We start from the raw sequence: 21,283 nt of genomic DNA on the forward strand, positions 1-21,283 counted from the left end.
GGTTTTCCCTCCTCCTGTTATCCCTGTTCATCTGTATAAAAATAATAGTCCCATTCCATGGGTGCCTGATCTGGCCGGGCTCTGTGCTAGGCATTCATGGACTTTACATTATTTAATCCTCCCTGTCACCCTGTGAAATAAGGTTCGGTATCTTCATTTCGGTAATAAGGAAACTGAAGCTCAGAAAGGTGGTCAATATGCTCAAGACTACCCAACTGGGGGGTCTTAGAGGGAGGGTCTGAGCCCAAGGCCATCTGTCTCCGTTTCCTGTGACCACTCCACCCGAATGTCCCCTCTCCGAGGTGAATCTCGGAGACTGGGACTCTGGGGAAGTTGATTCCCAGAGACTGAGAGTCATGTTCCTAATGTCCCTGAGCTGGTTTTGCCTCTAGAGCTCAGTAAAGAAAGGACATACTACTGGTCTCAGCCCAAAGACACCTGGGTGGAAACTACCCCTGTGCCTAGGGAAGCTGATGGCCTCCTAGCCACGCCCACTAAAGCAGTTTCTTTTACCGCTGCCATCTCTTTGACTGACTGATTTCTCCTTTCCCAGGTTCCTACCTGCCTTCCAGCTACTCTTTCTCCCCGTACGGCAGCAAGGTCTCAGGGGGCGATGATGCGGACAAGGCACGAGCCAGCCCCAGTGTCGGCTGTAAATCCAGCTCAGAGTCCAAAGCCCTGGACATCTTGCAGCAACACGCCAGTCACTACAAGAGCAAGTCCCCCACGGTAAGGGCTGCAGTTACACTGGCTGTTAGCAAACACCAGTGGGGCGGGAATCGGGCTGGCAGAAGGTGGGCAGGTTCAGGTCCTAACCACAGTGCAGTTGGGCTGATTTGACCTTGGCTCCCCAAGGCACCGCCTTCATTCTTAGGAGTCCTGCATGTTTTGTTTTTTAAGATTTTATTTTTTTTATTTTTAGGGAGAAGGGGAGGGAGGGAGAAAGACAGGGAGAGAAACATCAATGTGTGGTTGCCTCTTATGTGCCCCACACTCGGGACCCTGCCCATAACGCAGGCATGTGCCCTGACTAAGAATCAAACCAGCGACCTGTCGGTTCGCAGGCCAGACCTCAGTCCACTGAGCCACCCTGGCTAGGGCGGGGGTGGGTCCTGCATGTTTAAAGAGCCATGATTTGAGATCTGGGTGTCTTGCTCTCACGTGTGTGGCTCACAGTAGTGCTTTTGTGTCTGCTTTCTTTTCCAGATAAGTGATAAAACTTCTCAGGAGAGAGATCGGGGAGGCTGTGGGGTGGTCGGGGGTGGTGGCGGCTGCAGCAGCATCGGGGCAGCGGGCTCCAGTGAAAGGAGCGTAGACCGGCCCCGCACCTCCCCTTCCCAGCGCCTGATGTCCACCCACCACCACCACCACCACTTGGGGTACTCCTTGCTCCCGGCGCAGTACAACCTACCGTATGCGGCAGGTGAGCTCAGTTCCCACCTCCTCGCCCTTCAACTCCACCCCAGTAGCGTCACTCACGGCAAGGGGGCTCCAGCGAGTTTGGGGGGTATTTTTGGTTTTTTTGAGCTTTGAATCTGTCAGAATCCTAGCCTCCTGCAGACCATCAGTAAAGCACATGACATTTATTTCTTCCCTTGGAGCTTGGGGATTCTCAAACTCTTCCAGACAACTGGCTTTCGTATACAGGAGAATAAGGAGCAGGTGTTCCACAGTCAAAGAGAAGCAAAGAGCTGAAAAATGGAGCCCTCCTGTCTATGCCCAGCAACTACATCTGACCAAGTATCATATTTTTTTCCTGTCAGCACCCCAAAACTTGGTGCAGTTGGGAATTTAAGGAGAAATGCCTCCCAACCCCCACCCAGCTGATAAAGACAAAGTGCTTATTAACGGGAAGGGCCTGGGTGCTGCACTAACCTGTCCCCCTGCTCACGCAGGGCTCTCTTCCACAGCCATTGTTGCCAGCCAGCAAGGCGCAACTCCCTCGCTCTACCCACCGCCCCGGAGGTGAGAATGGTAAGTAGCTGTGTACTTCAGGGCAACTCACGGAGCAGGGAGAGCTGATGTTTGGATCCCAGAGGGTCTGTGGAGCCCGGGTGAGGGACGGCAGTGTGGGGTCAGCCATCTGGAAATGGTGGAACCCGGGCCAGGCCCCCTGTACGTGTCTGTCCTGAAGCCATGAGCATCTGAGAAGAGCTGGGGAACACCTGTCCTCTCGGGAGACCTGTAGCGGCCTCCCCTACAGTTCATTTTCTTGGAGCGCCACCTTGTGGTCATTGTGCCAGCCGGCTGAGTGCCTGGTTATCTGTCCGTGTTTCCCTTGCAGAACACCAAGTGCCCGGATAAAGTCAGCTTCACGGGTCGGAACTGGCTCACCCAAGGAGGTGATGGAGCTGCCATTTAGACATCAGTTAAATGGTGTTGATCATCCTGTTTGCCGTGTTCCCACCATGACCGAAGGCAGACCCTTGGCTATCTCGCCTCCGCCGGGCCCCCGGACTCCCCCTACCCTCCCTCTTCCTCAGGAGCTGGAGAGCTGGTACTTAGCAAAAATATTTATTCTCTCGGCCACAGTCGTGACTGTTGTGGCCTCTGTGGAGATGAAGGCACAGGGAGCAACCAGGGGAATGTGGCCTCAGCCCAGAGAAGTCACTGCTCTGTTCCCCAAACCCGAGTCACCTGCCAGAGGGGCAAACCCCCCCCCAGGGAGGGCCCCCCCAGCCCTGGGTAAGGTCCGAAGACAGCACAGCAGCCATGCCCTCTCACCATCATTGCCACCGTGACCAGACCCTGCGTCTCCCGCCGGTCTGGGCCCTGGGAATTGGCAGCACGTGGAGGAATGAGAATCTCAGGAAAGAAATTGGGGGCTGTTTTCTCTATAATTGTGAAAACAAGGTCTTCAGACATGAAGACTTCTCCCCTCTCCCATGAGCACATTTAAATGCTCAGAGCCCAGCCTGGAAAGGAAGACCGAGGTATCTGCCCCCACCAAGGCCTTGGGCTGCCCGTCAGGCAGAGGGCCAGGGGTCCCCACACCAGCACAGGGCTCCCTGGGGACACTGGGAGTCAGCTGGATCTGGAGCATGAATGGAGTCTGTGAAACAGAACCTGCGCCCCCACTAAGTCCTGCTGCTTCTTAGCCAACACTTGCCCTTTTCTCTCTTCCCTCCTGACCCCTTGGTGCCTTTCCCAGGGGGAGCCCCACACTGATCTCTCCTCTTCTTCTCTGCTGCTTGGTTCTTGAGAATCGGGCGGGTAAAACAGTTTTCCCCAGCCTGGGTAGCCTTGGAGTCTGCCAGGTCACCTGAGGGCAAGGCCCAGAGGCAGTTCTTAAGAGATGTCCTGTCCATCCAGCCATCTGAGTGTCCTTCTCATGTAGGGTCACAAAGACAGACAGCCCAGTTCCCCTGTACACAGTACATGGTTTTATATCTCAGCCTGTAACCCCGTGTGTGCCAGTATGAGCCTTGTTTCTTGTAACACAGATTTTTTTGTTTTAGGGGCCACTGACCAGGGGAGGTTATGTGTTCCTCAGACCCTGGGATGACACATCCAAGCCGTCACTCCTCTGAGCCACGGAGTGCGCTCAGCGGGAGCCGTGCTGGGAGGCAGCAGGCATCTCTCTGCTCTCCTTAGAAAGCAGTCATCCCGTCTGAGCTCTGCGCTCTGTGTACTGGGCATGGACGATGATTTGGTAGCTTTGTTGGAGGCACTTCTTCCCCAAGGCGTGGGGAGCCTTAGCTCTTACTTTGCTTTTGAGGTATCATCCCTTTCTTCTCCTTCTCTCCTGTCCTTGACCCTCTGGATTGAGAGAAAGATAGACTGACAGACACCAGCCTAGGCTACAGAGAGGTATTTGTGACCAGAGTGCCAAAGTGACCATGTGAAAGTGGGGTCTTGGCTCTGACAGTGGGGGGCATGGAGGCGGAGGGCAGTAAGTAAGCACAATGTCCTGCGGGGGCTGCTTTCCAGGGCCCCCGGAGCCCTCCTCCGGAGAGCCTCAGGCTCTCTTGCCCAAGAGGAACCCCTCTGGCCTGTAGACCTTTCCTCCAGGTTTTATGTTCTTGTTCCAGTTGGGTTCTGAGCCCATCCAAAAAACTCGCCGTTTTAGGCCTCTTAGCAGGCCCCCAAGCAGCCTCCCTCCTTCCCTCTGCCTCCCGCCGCAGCGGGCAGCGCTCTAGCAGTGACTTCCCTTTCATCCGCAGAACAGTTGGTGGGGACACCTCACCCCACCTCACCCGAGTCACCACCACCAAGAGGATGACTCTGAATTTCAGCCTGAGTGTGCCCTCCCACACTCCTGTGGGGTGAAGCCAAGGGCCTGTCTCTTTTCCTGTTGGTTTTTAAATATTGTTGTGTTTTGTATTTGTGGTGCTGGCTTACAGCGTGCTCTGTACATATTGTAAAGAAATCGTTTGGAGTAATTTTTCCCCATCAGGTGGGCATGGTCTGCATTCCTGCCCTTTCTACTTTGTTCTGTAACACAGAGAAGAGGAAATTCCATATTAGCAGGGCAGCCTTGGGTTCTACAGAAGGGAACAGCTTTTTCTTATTTCTTTTCCCCCTTAAAAAACATTTGGCTCTTGGATCCTGCCCGGAAGAGCAGGTAGAAGCCAATAACAGCAGGACGGCACTGCCTCTCCCTGGTCCCCGACCCTCCTGGTCTCAGAACCCTGTGAGGTCCAGTCTCCCTTCCCTGCAACAGTACGAAGCAGCAGCAGCAGCAGTGGAGGAAACAGATCCTTGATGAGTGCTGAGTGAAGGATCTGCTGTCCCCCTCCAGCCTCACCACATGAGGAGGAGAAACCCAGGTGACAGAACCTGTGGCACCCATGACCTGGTCAGAGGGACGAGACATGCAGCAAGGATTCCCTCTCCACCCCTCCCTGTGAGCAAAAGCTAGAAAAGTTTACTGCTAAGGCCCCAGATCACCAGACCGAGGCTCTTGGAGCCCCGCCACCCCCACCCCACCCGCCCAGGAGTCCAGGCCTCTGCTAGACATCGCTCATCGGGCCCCCGCAGTGCAGCAGCCGGAGGGAGAGCGCCTCTCCCCCAGCCAGATGGCCAAGGCCCGGAGCTGCTGCTCAGGTCAGGGTGCGCGTCCTCCTCTTCCCCACTCGAGGTGTGTTACCGCCCTTCATCCCCTTCCCCATCTGTACATGTATGTGTACATGTATGAAATTTCCTTCTTATCTCACCCTCTCCACACACCTCAAGGTCAAAGGACCACATGCAGAAAGGTTAAGAGGGCACACCCCATGAAATGAAATGGTAATTCTTGAATCTCTTCTCTCCAGGCTCCGAGGTGGGGGTGGGGTGACTTGGCCTCAGTAGTGGGAGGGTAAGACTGCAGAAGGGCTAAGAGTTGTATACAGGCTTTGAGGTCACCCATGTCACTAATTATCCCATATACCCTATCGCCATCCCACTGTCTATTCTGATGCCCCCAAGATTCCACTGGGCAGCTAGCTGGCCCCATAATTCTGGGCCTTTGTTACTTGTTTTATTACTAGGGCATTCCCAGGGCGCTTTCTGACTATCCTCTGCCACGGGCCCCTCCTGGGATTAAGCCCCTCCCAAGCCCTCGTCCCAGCCCCTCCTGCCCCAGCCCACCCGCTTGCCTTGGTGCTCAGCCCCCCATTGGGAGCAGGTTGGGGCGAGCTGGAGGCCCGGGCTGGAGGGGCAGTGTTGCTGTTCATAGCTTTTGTTCCATTGGCGTTGCTTTGTTGGATTTAATTTCAGTCTTCCTGATTCTTCCCTTCTGTAAAGTGTACATTACCAAGTTCCTTGTTTTTTTATATATATATATAAATATATATATATACAAACTGTACTCTTTTTGCCTTTGTACATTCAGGCAAGAAGAGAAAAATAAATCTTTTTAAGAGACAATCACAAATCTGTGAGGGCTGCTGGTTATTTCTCCTGGAGTTTGCTGCTGAGCTGCCACCTCCTTCCTCCCTACCTTTCCATTCTCTCAGCTTCCCTGTCTTCCTGGTCCTGCTCCGTGTGCATCCTCAGCTCCACCTTCCCTGGCTGATGGCAAGCTGTTGAATCCAGTGTCCAGACTGCCTGCCCTGCAGTTCTCTCCTGCCCAGCAGTGCTTTCCAGCTTGGCCACTGGCTTACCCGGGAGCTTTAACCTGTGTCCTGGCCTCTCCTCCTTCCCCTCAGATCCCCTTCACCGAAGTGGCTTTGAACCCCTGGGTACTCCGGGACCTCCCAGAGACCCTGGTTTTGGACACTCACCTGTGAAACTATGCAGCTAGGAGCTTTCTGCCTAAGAGTTTGCACTATTTCAACCTAATTGGGAGTTAGAATAGATGGTTTTTTAGAAAATAAGTGGGAAACTCCCCCCCAGACTCCAGCCTCCAGAGAACCATTCCCGGCGGGGGGACTTCAGACTGTCCCTTTCAGAACAGGCGCTTAGGGTTTACGGGTCAAGAGCACGTGATCAGATTCTCAGAGTGGTACATCCTGAAACAGCCCAACCAAATCTTTGCACCTCTTCAACTTTACCCTTTCCCTCTTGATTTCCCCTCCCGCTCCTTCTGTTTCCTTTTCTTAATTGGCTCTGGAACTGAAGTATTTTTTAAATTATTTGTTGTATTTATTGAATAAAGTTTTTAATGTCCCTGTTCTTAAATTTAGACTTAGTTTGCCTTTCACATCTCCCCTCTCCATCATCCCCCCCAAATATTCTACCTTTGTTTTCATTGGAGTGCAGATTTTGGGTGCCTACCGTGTTTCTTTGCTGTCAGTGGTCTTATCTAGCAAAGGGTTTTTTGGGTTTTTTTTAAGGGAAATCATGCCTAGGTTTCTGATTTGATCTTTCTAACTCCAGCTGTTTTGAAGAAGACCGGCCAGTAAGTGGCAGCAGAATCAGGCGTATTTCTTGTCCACTCTGCTAGTTTTGGGGACAATAAAGGACTGAGTTTTGTCTTGGTTCTTCACCTGTCTTCTAAGTTCCTTGGGTTTGAGTTTTACCATCTGAAATCTAAACTGCCTACGTTAACTTGACCGTTGTCAGCACTCCCGCGGCTGTGCTGTGTCGTGTCGTTTTTCAGTCACTGCCTCTGGGGGTTTTCTGCTCCGTGGAGGACATCTTCAGGCCCTGCTCATTCCAGCTGACTGGCTCTAGGCCCAGCCTCCTCCTCATACCGCGGAGGGGCGAAGGTGCTGAGCTCACTTCTTTTAATGAATACCAGTAGGTTCCAAGGTTAATGACTTACCCCGTGTGAGAGCACAAGTTTCAGAAAGAACAATGTGCAAGTGGGCCAAAGACCCAGAGAAGTAAAGACGGCCACATCTCAACAGTGTAGAGTGCCAAAGCTACAGGAGGTGGAAGTACAGGCCCAGCACTTCACTTAGGAAAACAGAAAAGGAAGTGCTAGTAAGCCCTTGAGAAAGTAAAAGAAGACCACAGGTGACGAGTATCCTAGTCCCCTCCAGTGACACTGAGGCTTCCTCATCAGGGGCAGGCTGGTGGTGTAAGGAGAATGGTAGCCAGGCCTCAGGGCCCTGGGCCCTGAGAGGAGAAAACCATCTTCCTAAGGAAAGTGCTTGCCGCTTCCTTCAAACACCTCCAGGAATGGGAATGTCAGCTCCATGCAAAAGCCAGAACCCGTCAGGACCCAGCCTTCCATACGAAAGACCACGGAAGAACGGCTTAGCTCCGGGGGACACAGCCTTTGTGTGGCTGAAGCTACTGTATGCACGCCTGACGCAGCTTCTGGCAGTGCGCCCCAGACTCCTAGCAACCCCACGTTTGCAGGCAGCATGGCCCCAGAGACCTCAGCCCGCTCGTCTGCCCTGCCGTGCTGTGGCTTTTCTCCTGAGAAGCGAACATCACAGCCCCACTAGGACAGGCTCTAGATTCTACACACGGGAGTGGTGGGAAGCTGGTCCTGGTACAAGAATAAGGAACAGACCAACCACAACTTTAAATCAGTTTATTGACACAGAAACACAACACACTTGCCTCCCTGACACCCCCATCCCCCCTCACCCAGACTAGATCTCTCCCCCTTCCTCCCCCCTTAGAACAGCTGTTCCTTGAAAACAGAAAAGGGCAGGCCACTTCCGCAGCCCCAGTCCCACCTCTAGGCCCTGTGAAGCGAGGGTCTCAGGCACTGTGGAGAACCTGTCAGAGGGCTGGGGCGGAGGTGTGCACTTATTAGCACTGTGCTCAGCCAGGCAGGGGCATCCAGTTCTTAGGAAAATTCCCTCTCAGCCCCCGGGGCCCTGAGTCACTGCTCCTCTTCCTCTCTGCTCTGTGATACTAGGAAGGAGACATGCTGGGGCCTGGGCCTGTCACCAGGACCGAGAACTCCTGGCTGTGAGCTGAGAATTGGAGTTTGGCTAGTGAGTTTCTTAAGGTCCAGGCACCCTAAAAAAAGCCCTGGTGGTGGGAGTGAACTTCAATGCCCCTATTAAAAATGCACCGACAACATTAAACAGATTAAGCCAGCTTAACCAAATGCCAGGATGACAGTAAGCTGTACAGAAGGAGGGGGTCCGACCGGCTTTCTCCAGGCCGGACACAAATGCACACAGAGAAGCCCAGGTGGCGTGTCAAAAAACAACTCAAGGACACTGCTGCACAGGGGCCAAAAAGCCGGTACTCAGGTGCCCCTGGGGTGACAGGAAGCAAGGAGAAGAAATACACAAGTCTTAAAAACCAGAAGGCCCCACAGCTGGGGAGCCTGAGCCTGACAGTGCTGCCCACTGGCCCTCCGGGCCCTGCCCTGGACCCGGACAGGCCCTCCCCTGTGGGCAGCGCCCTCCCTACACATCACACAGCGCAGTTTAAAAGCTTCTAATGCCAGTTCATAAACATCTTCATTTACTATTGGTGATTACGTATGAATAATATGTTTATACTGTTCTTTATGGAAAACAATTTCAACAAGTCAACTCCAAGAACACAACAGGCAACCCTCACCCTGAGCCCCTCGGTGCCCTTCCCTAGACAGCAAGGAGCCCCCACCTCTGCCCCAGGGCTGCCCGGCTTCCCCTCCTTCCCCTCTGTGGCTCTTGGGCAAAGCATCCTCTGACCATTAGTCCTCATCGGACGAGTTCTGGTCCAGGGGGTAAACCATGAACATCACATCTGGCCGAGAGGGGACACAGGGATGGCCTGGACGTACAATCTCAAAGCCCAAGAAGCTGAAGGTCTTCAGGAGTGGAGCTGCAGAAGAGAAGTGTAAAAAGGGTTCTTACAGGAAATGTAAGAGTAGGGTCAAATCAAGGAAAAACCCACAACAAAAATGGAATGAGTGAGTGCCAGGCCTTGACTGAAGACCCTGCAGGCGCTACCTCCCATGACCACCCGGTTTTGTACAGGAGACCTCAAGGGCCCCACACCTCACTGCACAGGACCCCCTTCTCCCATCCCCAGACCCCGTTTTCTGGGAGGCAGGTCTCAGGCTGCTTTGACCCCTCACCTCTGTCTTCCCGGCCCTTCTTGAAGCAGATGAAGACGCAGTTCACCTTCATCTTCTCTTCAGCAAACTCAAGCAGTGCTAACAATCTGCAAAGGAAGAAAACTTAGGCTCACTACCCACTCTGTAGACTTCTCACCACCTACTCCCGAAAAAGGCTTTTCTGAGGCTTACAGCCCCACTATCAACAGAGAAACTTCAGGGAGGAGGTTCCTATTTCAAGACCACAGGAGCCTGAGTTCAGAAAAGGATAAGGCACAATCTTTCAGAAAAACGTTGCATGATCTTTTCCTGGAACAGGGACGACGACTCCTCTGAAACGAACACTGACCGGCTTAACCAGTGTGGTTCGTGAGACAGTGTGGGGCCGCAGAAGAGAACCCAGTTTTTCGGGGCCTCCAAAGTTGCCGAGTTTGACAATGACCGCCTGCCACTAAGAGGAATTCCTGGGCCCCAACACTGCCAAAAGGGGTCTCAAGAGGCTGGAGCCACTCAAGAGAACTCCGTCCTCAAGACTGTTTCTCCCACACATGACTGCTTGGAGGGCCTGGCCCAGCCCAGTGAAAACCCATGGGCTCGCCGAGCTTCCTGGCCTTATGGACCGCACCACTGTGTGCTGGCTCAAGGAGGGCTTAATGTCTGCTGGGAAGAGTGAAACATGGGGTGATTAATGACAGGGATTTGATGAATGTGATAATGACCTGCTTTAATGATAACCTAGAGCAGGCTTGTTTAACTGGCTAAAAATAACGTGTTTCAAATTCAAAATGCATCTGCTTGGGAGGCCTAGAGCTGGGAAGAATGCAGACTCCCTGCTCCTGTTCTCCCCAGTGAGCATATGCGCCTTTCTCCGGAAGGGGCCCTCTCCCCCCATGTGCTCCTTACCCTTCTTTGCTCCCATCAGCTAATAATCCATCTGGGATTTCTACAAACAGGCTCTGGCTGGACAGGACTGCATCCCAGGAAGAGACCGTCACCTCGGTGACCTCATACTGGAAGTGGACAATGTGAGGCTTTCCATCGTTCACAGGGAGGTCCTGGGTCACAGTGAGCTTCTCGTCCTGGGAGGAGATCAGTCAGCGGACCATGTCACTACTGCCTCTGGCCACACTGTAGGCACCCTAACCGGGGTGGGTGAGGAGTCCCCTACCATCAGTCTCAGGGTAGCATGGGGTAGAGGACACAGTGAAAACAGCATGCACACCATTCACTGTGCATGCTGGCCGAGTATCATTCGTCACTCATCAGGCACTAGGACTGGCTGACACTAAAAGCCAGTGTGATGGGAGGGGAAATATTTACCAAGTGTCCTCTAGATGCCAAATACTATGCATGGTGCTTTCCCGCTTCTCAGCCACCACAAGCACTTGAGGTAGGCGTTAATATCGCCATTTTAAATCTGAGATACCAGAGACCCACACAAATTAAGCAACTGACCCCAGGCTCCACAGCCAGCAATAGCACAGCTGAGACTCAAACCAGGTCTACCTAACTCAAAGCCCGTGCTTGTCCCCAACACCGTACTCTTTTCCTTCCCTCTGAAAGAGAAACGTTAGAAACAATAAAGGTATGTGTGGGGTTGGCGGGGGGCCCAGACCAACCAAAGCCTGCTTTCAGGTCCACTGCAGGGTCCATGTTGTGTCTCCTGGCCACCATTTCGGGAGACCAGAGCTCAGCTGCCCTGCTACCCTTCAATGCCAGTCTTAGGAAGAAGCTAAACCAACTTCTAGGCCTCAATCACAGGAGACTGAAAGCCAGCAAAGGGCTGGCTGCCCCAGCCCAGATCACCCCCAGGCAAGATTCTCAGAGTTCTCTAAAGCCCGCCCCTGGGCTGCGCTGTATGCAGCCAGGGTGATAGGAGCCGGAGATGCAAGACCCTCTCGCCTTCTTACTCCCCCCACCTCCCCAGTCAGGCTGGTAAGGGATGAAGTCAGGATGCCAAAGGGCGAGGACAATGGGAAAACGGCCCTTGGTATTTCTCAAGAGAAACTGAGGAAGAAGTAGCACCAGAAAGGGCTCTTGCACCGCTCCCACTCCAGACCCTAAACCGGCACTACACTGACCACCAAGCTGAGAAGATGCAGGGTGTTTGCTGGGCGCTGATACCCTTCCAGTACTCCCCAAAAGCCACACAGCAGCCACAGTTGAAAAAATCCTCCTTCCCAATCCCCCTACTGGCCTGGCCTGAGTTGGAAAACTAAGGGAATGATAACTGCCCTTAACCAGCAGCGCAGTGGAGTCGAAGAAGGCTCTGTCCTGGGGTCCTTCTTACCTTATATATTAGAGCTGAGAGAGAAGGATCCCTGCTGCCCCCTCGCCCACCGGGGATCTTCGACAGTGGGTGAGGGGCATCAGGAGCACCACAGAGGCCCTGGAACAATGTGCCTGCAGCACTGGAGCTGGGGACAGTTACTCAAAGGCAAAATACTACTGCAAGAGACAGAGAAGGTGACAGTGTAAACACCAAAACTTGAACATTTAATTCACCCCATCCCAACCCCCAGCTGGCTCTCCTTAAATAAGTGCTCACAGGCTCCACCACTGGGCCAGTCTTTTCGGCTGCAGCTTCTGGAACCGCCTCTGCTCTTGAATGACAGAAGCCCACCGCCCCACAGAAGCACAGGCAGTCCCAGAAGGGCTAAGAGGGTCCAGCCAAGTATCTGAGCAGAGGAGGACCTGTCAAACACCACACAAATCTCTTCGTTGCTGGCAGCCCTTGGGTGGCACCAGACCTGGCTTGCCCGCTAGGCCCAGAGCCCTGTACCCTCTGACAGCCCATTTCCTTACCCCAGCAGTGTCTCAACATCCTACGGGCAAAACCACGAAGCCTACACAATCACTTCAGGCTGGAGAGACATACAGGCCTCAGGAAGTCACATGGGCTGGGTAACCTGTCCCTGAGGAGTTCCCAAGGCTACTTTTCCAAATCTGGCCTCCTCCCTGATCTAAATAGGAGTAACTTGACAGAAATCGCTTACCCAAATCCATCTAGGGTTAAGAACTGAATTAAATCCAGGGACTTGGGTCCCGGAGAGGAGGTGCACTGTAGTACAGGGCACTACAGTATCTCGTTTGTCCTGGTGTGCCACCAAATGCTGAGCTTCCTTGCCCTTTGCTCGAATTTGACCTGAGCACGGGAGTTCAGGCAATGTGGACATGGTCAGAATGGGCCCTCAAGGATTGGGGGGGTGGGGACTGCCAGGAGCAGACAAACATGCTGAGAGCCAGTAATCATCTCCACATACGGGCCCCGACCAGCCACCATGATTTTCAGGTGGATCCAACAGGGCTCCAGGTCTGCCCCACTCACTGCCCACTTCGAATCTGATGTAATAGCTCCTTAGGCTGACTCCACAGGCCAGGGGCAGGTGAAGCAATGAAAGAGGAACCCGTCCGTGCGCACACACCACAACTCGGTCGGCTCGCCCGGCGGTGAACGTCTCTTCCCCGCTGGGTGCTTAAGGGGACCATGCTGGCAGCCTGCATCAGCTCCAGGAGAAGTATTTTCACCCCAGACATCAGCAAATGCTATAAATCAAGGCTTTCCCCCCCCCTGGAAATCAGTTGTAAAACAACATGAGGCTCTATTCTTCACCCTGTCCTTTGCTTTATATGGCGCTGCATGTCAGATTGGGTTTTTTCACAGAGGCTCAGAGCAATAGGACTGAACTCACACCTAACCCAGCAATGGTAGCACAGGGGCCGCCCACTGAGGCTCTCAGTACAAACAGACCTGTACAAGCATTCCAGCCAAGATAGGAAGTCCAAACCCATCACTACTCTAGCTTGACTCCTCTGTCTTCAAGGATTTAAACGGGGCCTAAAATTACACTTGGAAACCTCACCGGGAGATGGCATTCCCAGGGCAGTCAGTGGGCCTTTCGCAGCATCAGCACCTGAGGGTGGTAACCACAAGCGCCACCTTCTGCCTCCTCTGGAGAGCCTCTGGGCGCCTTCATCTCCCCTACTCCTGGCCTCACCAAGAGATACTAGAAGGGACATGACTGAAGACTACACTACTGTTTTTGAGGATGGGATTTACTTTCTATGAGGGATGCTGAGCTGTTATAATCCCCCCTTCCAGTGTGTTAAGGGATAGAACAGAGTAGAGTGTCCAGGTTAGAAAAAACAGGATGGCTGTGCATTTCCCCAAACGAAGGCACACACACCCCACAGGCTGCAGTTCCCTTCCCATTCCCTAGTGGCCACCCCAGGCCTCTGGAGAAAGCGGGCTTGCTTGTATTGCTCAGTGAAGTTACCAAGGTCTGGGCAAACCTCCTCTGGGTCGACAGATGAGTTATAGCCCCCTATTATACCAGAACTACATGGGTTCACCAAACAACCAGATCACCAAGGAAGGTCCTTGCAATTCTGGGATTCTGGTACTAGCTCACTTAACTTCAGGCTCCTACTTCCAGAGAATCACCCCTCCGTGGTCTTTAGATGGGAGAGCCGCAGTCAACTCCTCACCTGCATTCCAACCACCATCTTTACGCCAAACTAATTTTCACGTGCAAATGGCAGAAACACTGGCACCAAGCCACTGAGGAAGTCCAAGGTGGGTTTTCCTTTCTTCAGATCCAGAACCCCCTTTGTCCTCCTAGAAAAAGCCCTTAGGGTCTGCCCTGTGTCCAGCACGAATGTATGAGCCTGTGATGTGTCTGGGGTCCTGATCTCACTCCTCTTCAGATAAATGCAAGAAGTCTATTCCACAGTAACAAATTGTTTTCTTCCGCCATCACACACAAAGATCCTGGGAGCTCTCCTCCTCCCCCACAGTCTACACAGCAAGTGTGCATGTGAGTAGGGGTGGAAAGGGTTTCAGGCCCCCATGCAGGTAATCCAGTTCCAGTTCCTGAAACAGCTGGGGTTTGGAATACGCTTAATAGACAGCAGATCACAATAATTATCTTCATTGTTCACTATACTGGATCTGTTTTAGTTACTTGCTGTAAATGGCAAATTGCTTCTCACAAAAAACCTAACCATCAATTCTATAGTGAGAAGGGAGGGAGATGGGTACAGATGTGGTAATTAAAGTATGGGGCATGAGAGCAGTGGCCTTCTCTTGTTGGATTAACTTCAGTGTTCAAATGGTGTTGTGGCAAAATACGCCACCAACCTCAGCAGGAAAAGAGGATCCTAGAGGCATTTAAGCACAAGAGAAATGGCTTCTAAACACAAGTCTTCCTGTCAAGATCCAAACCCGGTCAGACTATGTATTCAGTTTAGTTGTGTTCCTACTGGTTCCAATGCTTATTTTCCAGCCTCTCCTCACATCCTGCTCACCCCACTGTAGGGCAGGACTGGTTTCATCTCTACCGCCAAAAGGTTGCTTTAAACTCAATCTAGAGGCTGAAGAGAGACTGATTAAAGAGAATCAAATGTATCAGAATAAACCCAAACACACAGCACAGCTGGTCCTGCTCTTGGAAAAGAAAAAAATACACCATGCTGGAAATGAGGGTGTCAGGTACCCAAGTCAATTCGGAAGCGAGATGGGAGATTAGAGCCAATCTGTTAGTGCCTTTTATTTGCTCGGTTGTTACTGGACATGCTCTTGGAAACACTCCTCAGGATACGTGAGTGCTCCCCTCATATCCTGCTGCCTCCGACATAAAGCATTCTGTGACTATTGTCTGAAATGTCCTTAGGAGGCTGTAATTTCATCCACTGGCTACAGACGGGCAGTGCATGAAGCAGATGTATTTCAGGGGAACGCTGCTGGTAAATCAAAGTTTTATAATTCAGATCCTGTTTTTAAATCTGTAGAGTGCTTACCATTTAAAGAAAGTAACCTCGAATTTCTCAACAAAGGATCTCCTGCCAAAAATCACTTCCAGTTGATGTCAGTTCTGATTTTTACATTAACTTTGCTCAAAGCGAGTAGCCTATTACATAGAGACTTAATATAAAAGTTAATTCTAGCCTGGCTGGTGTAGCTCAGTGGATTGAGCGCGGGCTGCGAACCAAAGTGTCGCAGGTTCAATTCCCAGTCCGGGCACATGCCTGGGTTGCAGGCCACGGCCCCCAGCCACCGCACATTGATGTTTCTCTCTCTCTCTCTTTCTCCCTCCCTTCCCTCTCTAAAAAAGATAAATAAATAAAAAATCTTAAAAAAAAGTTAATTCTGTGGCTAACTTCCATTCAGCTAAATCTAACAAATACTTCATTTCATATTCTCTTTCATATACTTTTGATCATGTTTTACTTGAATCAGTGACCTGAGCTGAAGTTTGTACCCTTTCTCTCCAGTTTCTATTACATGACAGAGGAAGGTCAGGCAGCCTTGGTATCACCCACTTTGTGGTATCAAGTTAAAAGACATAAAAACCATATCCCCAAACATCCTGCATTCACTCCTCCCTTTCATCTTCTCCTGACCCATTTCTGTCTCTGGCCCTGCTTCTTAGAACACTACAGTGCCCAGCTTCCACACACAAGCTGCTCTTACTCTGAAGACTAGGAAGGTCTCTGATGACCACCCCCTGCGCAGAGGGACCAATCTAGGGCTGCCAATCACACTTGGCCAAACAGAAACATGAAGAAAGGTGGGAGGTGATGGCCACCTCCAGTCTAGAGTGTGGGCAGAGGCTGACTTCCAGCTGCCAGTTCCCTTTCCATTTGAGAAAGGGCGCTGGTCAGACGCCAGGCATAAGTTATTCACTGGGGCTCTTCTGTGTGCCAAAGGGAGTCTACTTGCTAAGCCTGATTATAAAGAAAATGACATCACCACTCTGAATCACAGACTGAAATCAAAACGGGCTTTTGGTTGATTCTCCACAAGAAACACACAGCGGCAGCTAGAATATCTGTGCCTCTGAGGTCTGCTCATCTTAATTACACAGATGACACTGCCACACCTTCCGCCAAAGGTGGGCACAGCCACAGGTGCCGTCAGAGGCTGGGGGAGAGCTAGGTAATCATGCTTTAAATCAGACCTTCAGTTTACATTTTAAGTACCTCCATCTAGTTTTTATCATAAAGTCATCACCCAATTCTGGCCTCTTCCCAGGATGGAATCGCTTCATTGTTTATATAGTATCAAAGGCCTAGAAAATTTTCTTAAGGCTTATCTTACACAAAGCATTTTATTCTGCTGCTGCTAACAGTGAGCTACCTGTTTGGATCATTTTGAGTAACAAAATTCTTGCTCACCTACTTGGCCCTTTCTCATCTATAGCTTTCAATTAGGCTTCACAGCCATCCAAATCATGGCACCAACCTGAATCAGTAATGCATTCTATTTCAAAACGGGATGGATCGCTGTTTTTCCCTATGAAAGCACATATGTGACATCATCCCTCTACCCTAATCCTCAGTCCCGTTATTCATATTTCTGAGCAGCTCTGAGGCTAAGTTTGGATTTCTTGGCAGAGTGAAGAAGTATTAGTTCGCAGTGCTTTCTGAAGTATATCTCCAGTTTGGGGGAATTCCTGACTATCCTAGGAGTCTCTCTCTTTCTCTTCCTCTCTGGGGTGACCTTGAAGGCACCCAACAGGGAAACTTCCTCTCCCTACCACCCCACATCCAAGCCACAGTGCCAACAAATAAGGAATAAGTAAAACCAAATTCTTTGGGGGGAAGAGACATAAGTCCCATTCCCAGGGAACCACCCAGCGAAGGGGCTCAAGGTAGTTCTGGTGCACTCTCGTACCCTGTCCACACCCAGAAACAGCACCTGTAGCAGCAACGCTTCTCCTAGAAGCCCGTCAGACGCAGGCTCATTATAAACAGACCCTGAGCCAGGGCAATCTCTTCTCCGATCTCTTCTCCACATACTGTATTGTCACAGGTACTGAGCCAGACCTAGTCAGAGACTATCTTCCTGCCCCTATAAATCCAGGAAGAGAAAGGCCATGACGCTTGATTTCCTTGGATTTGAACCTCACATTCAAAAGCTATAATAAAAACAGTGCTGGTACTTGTATCTTCTTCCTTCCCCCGCCACCAGGCATTTTGACATTCTGGAGGTACTAAAGAGAACAAAACTGGAAAGGAAGAGCCTGTTTTCAAAACATACTGTGGCTCCTCCGCAACTATTTCTTCCAGGAAACCAAGCCCCTACCTCTTGAATATTTCACTAGAGCCAGGGACGCTGGAAAGCCCATCCCCCACCCAATGGGAGTTAAACTCTCAGCCAGCTGCCCCCTCTGGGAATACAAAACACCAAGAACATCCGGCTCTTATCAGAATCCCTAGTTAAGGCCCTACCAGGATTCTGTTTAGAAAGGTTAAGAGGCAGCCCAGAGGAGGCTGGGAAACATACTGTGGAAACAGGATTGCCATAACTCAAAGAAACCAGACACCCTGTACACACCGCCCCACCCCCAGGCCAAAGTGGAGCAGCCTGATCCAAGGCCTTGCTCCTGCCCGGCCCTGGCAGGCAGGCTGGCTCCGCCCTCCACCTGCCTGTCACACAGCCAAGCCCCTCAAATTACCAACACACTAATCAAGGGCCCCGGAGAAAAGTAAGCCTGTTTTGCCACTTAGGAAGCTGGAAGAAATCTCAAGTGAACCCAACCCCCTCTTTTTACATGTAAGCACACTGGCTAAGCCAGAACTAAAACTCAGGTCTCAACCTCACAGTCAGTGAAGACCCTTAATTGCTGTTCCCGAGGACCCCAAAGAATGCCTGCTGAGTCCACACCACCTTCCAAACCCACTGTGGAGACAAACATAAAGACCAGAAAAGGTGGTTTTCCTGTAGGATCCTCTGCTTCCCTCCACCCCTGCACCTCATTCTGCTGTCTGTCCTCAGAACACACACAGCCTTCTCTCCACCACAAGTAATACCTTTTGCATCCAGCACCATCCAGGTATACATCTACCTCCACCTTTTCTGCTCCAGAAGGGCTGGGTTAGAGAAGATGGAATAAAAGACAGGACTGCAGAGGGCAATGGACATGGAAAGTCTCAGATAATAAAAATATAACAGCAGAATGGGACTGCAGGTAGAGGTCCTGGGAGGTGGGGTAATGGGGGAAATTGGACCATAAAAACCAGGAAATGAGGAGTGCATTTTCTTTCTGCATATAGGGAAGAAACAGAAGTGTGGGGGCTAGACAACAGTCTGAAAATGACAATGGCCATTGGCTGAGAACTGAGTAACTAAAGGTAGGAGAATTTAAAAGGCTGCTGCAGGTACCCTAGGTATTTCTGGTTAGTACCTGGGACAGAAAAACTAAGGAAATCCCTGAAGACAAGGCCCTTTTCAGTAAAGGGCTGACACCCACAAAAGGAAAATGATGGGAAGGGTCTTCTGTGGGGAGGGGTGGAAAGGCAGCGTTTCTTGAACCTGGCTGCACACCAGAATTCCCAGGGAGCCTTACAGACATGTACTAATAACCAGGCCGCACCCTATGCCAATTACAGCAGGTAGTTGAGGCAGGACCCAGTTGACTGATTTCTCAAACGTGCAGCCAGAGTTAAGAAGCACTGAGGAATAAGAAAAGCCAAAGACCCAGCTGGACTGTTTAAGGATGGTGCTTGCTGTGAAGGAGTGGGAAATGGCAAGTTAGAGGCCATTTTAGTGATACAGGAGCCCAAATTTGAGAGAGAACCTTGAGTGGTAATCAGAGCCCTATGTAAAAAAAAAAGAAAGAAAGAAAGAAAGAAAGGCCATGTTTATAAGAGAAACTAAAGTCTAATTTTGATCAAGGCACAATTTAAGGAAGATTTGCAAGAAATGGATCTGCTTGCAAAATTATAAGGCCCAAGTGAGGGACAGAGGCCATAAGCCCAAATATGGGGACAAAGGGGCCAGTGTGGGGAACTAATGAGCTTCAGACACATTTTGGAGGGGGCAGCACAAGTCTAGGGAAAATAGGAGGAAGATAATTAGACCCGAATTGTAAATGGAAGCCATTCTGATGTAGAAGCAATTGGTGTTCAAATTTGTGGGGAATCGGGAAACTATGGAACAGTTTCAAAGAGTCTGGAGCAGAAACATGGAGTGTTTGAGGGGGAGGGGAAGGACAAGGGCTGCCTTGGAGAAAAAGAGGAGAGGTAAAGAGGAAAACTAAATGATGAGTATATTTGATCTAAGTTTAGGAAACCACTGGTGCTGTGTGAGAAAGACGTGCAGCCTTTCTCTCCAATTAACAGGGGCCGAGTTTTGAGGGAGGAAACTTTGCAAAGGCCCAGGGTCCAGAGTATGGAGGCACTGGAGGTAGGGAAAGAGGGTAAGCCTTCCATGGAAACCAGGGTGGGCTGAGTTCTGTGATCTACTGATTTATAGAAGGGGTTCAGTTAAGATGGGAGGAGTGAAAGTAAAGATGAGTTCCAGTTGAGAGTGTTTAAAGTGCAGGAGTATTTAGAAGAGTGTTTGGGGGAACCCCATTTAAGGCAACAGGATGGAAGATAGGGGTCAAGTCCAAAGTGTTGGAGAAATCAATGAAATGAGGTTGGGAGACAGGAAAAATGGGGCCTAACTGGGAAAGGGGTATTAAGGGAGGGAGGAAGGGAAGAAATGAAACTGAAGTGAAGGACTAAGGAGAGGGCCGGGCATCCTAGCAAAGACTATGAGGCCTGGAAGGGGGATGGGTGACGATGGGTCCAACCGAGAACTTAAGGATGGAGCCTGACTGGGCCGGGGGGCGGTAAGGGGGAAGCAACAGTGATGAGAGAGAGATCTGGTTGGAGGGTGCAGTCTGAATAAGGGAAGGGATTCAAAGGGTAGGATTAAGTGACTTAAAGAGGGGGGAGGAAAGATTTGAGGAAGATAGGAAACAATTTGGAGAATCTCTAAGAAGGAAAAACCCACTTTGGGGAATAGGGCACCGTTCGGCGGAGCTGAAGGAAAATGGGGACTTGACTGGAGGATTGGACCCCGGTTTGTGGGGGCCTTACTGGAGGAGGCCCGGAGGAGGGGGATGGGCAAGGCTGGCGGGAGTGGGGCTGAAGGACGGAAGGAGGCCCCGTGGGGGACTGGGGCTCGGACTGGGGTGGTTGAAGTGGGGAAGGGTCTGAAAGCGGAGCGACAGGCGCCCCGCTGGGGGGGCGGGAGCCGGCTGGTTGGTGGGGGAGGAGGCCGTCAGGAGACAGTGAGAGGAGGATGGGGGCGGGGAGCCTGGGCCGGGCCGTTACCTGTCCTGGGTGTTTATCATCCTCGGCGGCTCTGCTCAGGGTGGGAGGAGGCGGCGCAGGGAGTGGGTAGGTGGATGAGTGGGTGGGTGTGGGGTCGCGCGCGCGCGGGGCCGATCTCGCGGGTTAAGTCCCTGTCAGGCCGCGGGCCCAGAGCCCTCCTCCTGCCTCAGCGAGCGCCTGCCTCCAACTGACCCTCCCCGGCCGCCGCCGACGCCGCCGCAACCGCCCCGCCCCCAAGTTCCTCATCTGCATAGCCCCACCTCAGCGCCGCGCGGTGTCCTGGGAAACTGGGGCTCACAACAAAGGGCAATGCACCGCCCCGCCTCCGCGCAGGCGCACCAGGGGCCGGGAGCGGGAGGTGGGGGAGGTGGGGGGAGGGGCCGGGTGAGAAGTTTGGCGTTGGGGGGGAACGACTGTAGCTGTGCTGCCCAGGAGTTGCGTTGCATTTCAAGTAGAGTTTTTTGAGGTTTGACCTGACGTAGACTCCTTGATTGCGTGGATCAAGCAGGGCTGTGTCATTTGTAGGTTCTGGGAGAATATAAAGCAAAACAAAATCTGCATTCTTAAGAATACTAGGTACATATTAGCATCATTACCAGACTGAGCCCAGGCCCACAGATCTCAGGTACCTCAACTCATAGTGCAGATTCAATAGCCTCAGCTGTCAACTGAGACCAACAATCTGCGCCTTGAATCCATATCTCAGGTCAATGGTCAAGGCCTGGCACTGGGTGGTGGCCATCTGAAGCCAGTGGTATCTGTGGATCGGGATCACAGCCACCTGACAGCAGTGGT

At 51.7% G+C, this 21,283-nt stretch overlaps 2 protein-coding genes across 5 annotated transcripts in view; one reads left to right on the forward strand and one right to left on the reverse strand.

Annotated features, from left to right (window-relative positions):
• The window catches only part of ZNF609 (zinc finger protein 609), a 194,500-nt gene extending 187,590 nt beyond the window's left edge, over positions 1-6,910 (forward strand). For all 4 annotated transcript variants that reach the window (XM_045822233.1, XM_045822234.1, XM_045822235.1 and 1 more), the window contains 4 exons: positions 554-729; positions 1,207-1,423; positions 1,896-1,974; positions 2,285-6,910. In XM_045822233.1, coding sequence (XP_045678189.1) covers positions 554-729; positions 1,207-1,423; positions 1,896-1,969 — 467 coding nt within the window. In that variant the 3' untranslated portion in view covers positions 1,970-1,974; positions 2,285-6,910. The remainder of the gene's footprint in view (positions 1-553; positions 730-1,206; positions 1,424-1,895; positions 1,975-2,284) is intronic.
• Positions 6,911-8,773: 1,863 nt separating this feature from the next.
• OAZ2 (ornithine decarboxylase antizyme 2) lies at positions 8,774-20,704 on the reverse strand. The gene is given in 7 exon segments (XM_045823192.1): positions 8,774-9,147; positions 9,404-9,489; positions 10,286-10,461; positions 11,673-11,753; positions 11,755-11,830; positions 18,197-18,256; positions 20,489-20,704. Coding segments are annotated over 7 exon segments (630 nt in total). The 5' UTR covers positions 20,509-20,704; the 3' UTR covers positions 8,774-9,016.
• Between the last annotated feature and the right edge of the window lie 579 nt (positions 20,705-21,283).

Source organism: Phyllostomus hastatus, unplaced genomic scaffold (assembly GCF_019186645.2).
Source record: "Phyllostomus hastatus isolate PE091 unplaced genomic scaffold, TTU_PhHast_1.1 phas_scaffold_501, whole genome shotgun sequence".
In the NCBI taxonomy this organism is placed as follows: domain Eukaryota; kingdom Metazoa; phylum Chordata; class Mammalia; order Chiroptera; family Phyllostomidae; genus Phyllostomus; species Phyllostomus hastatus.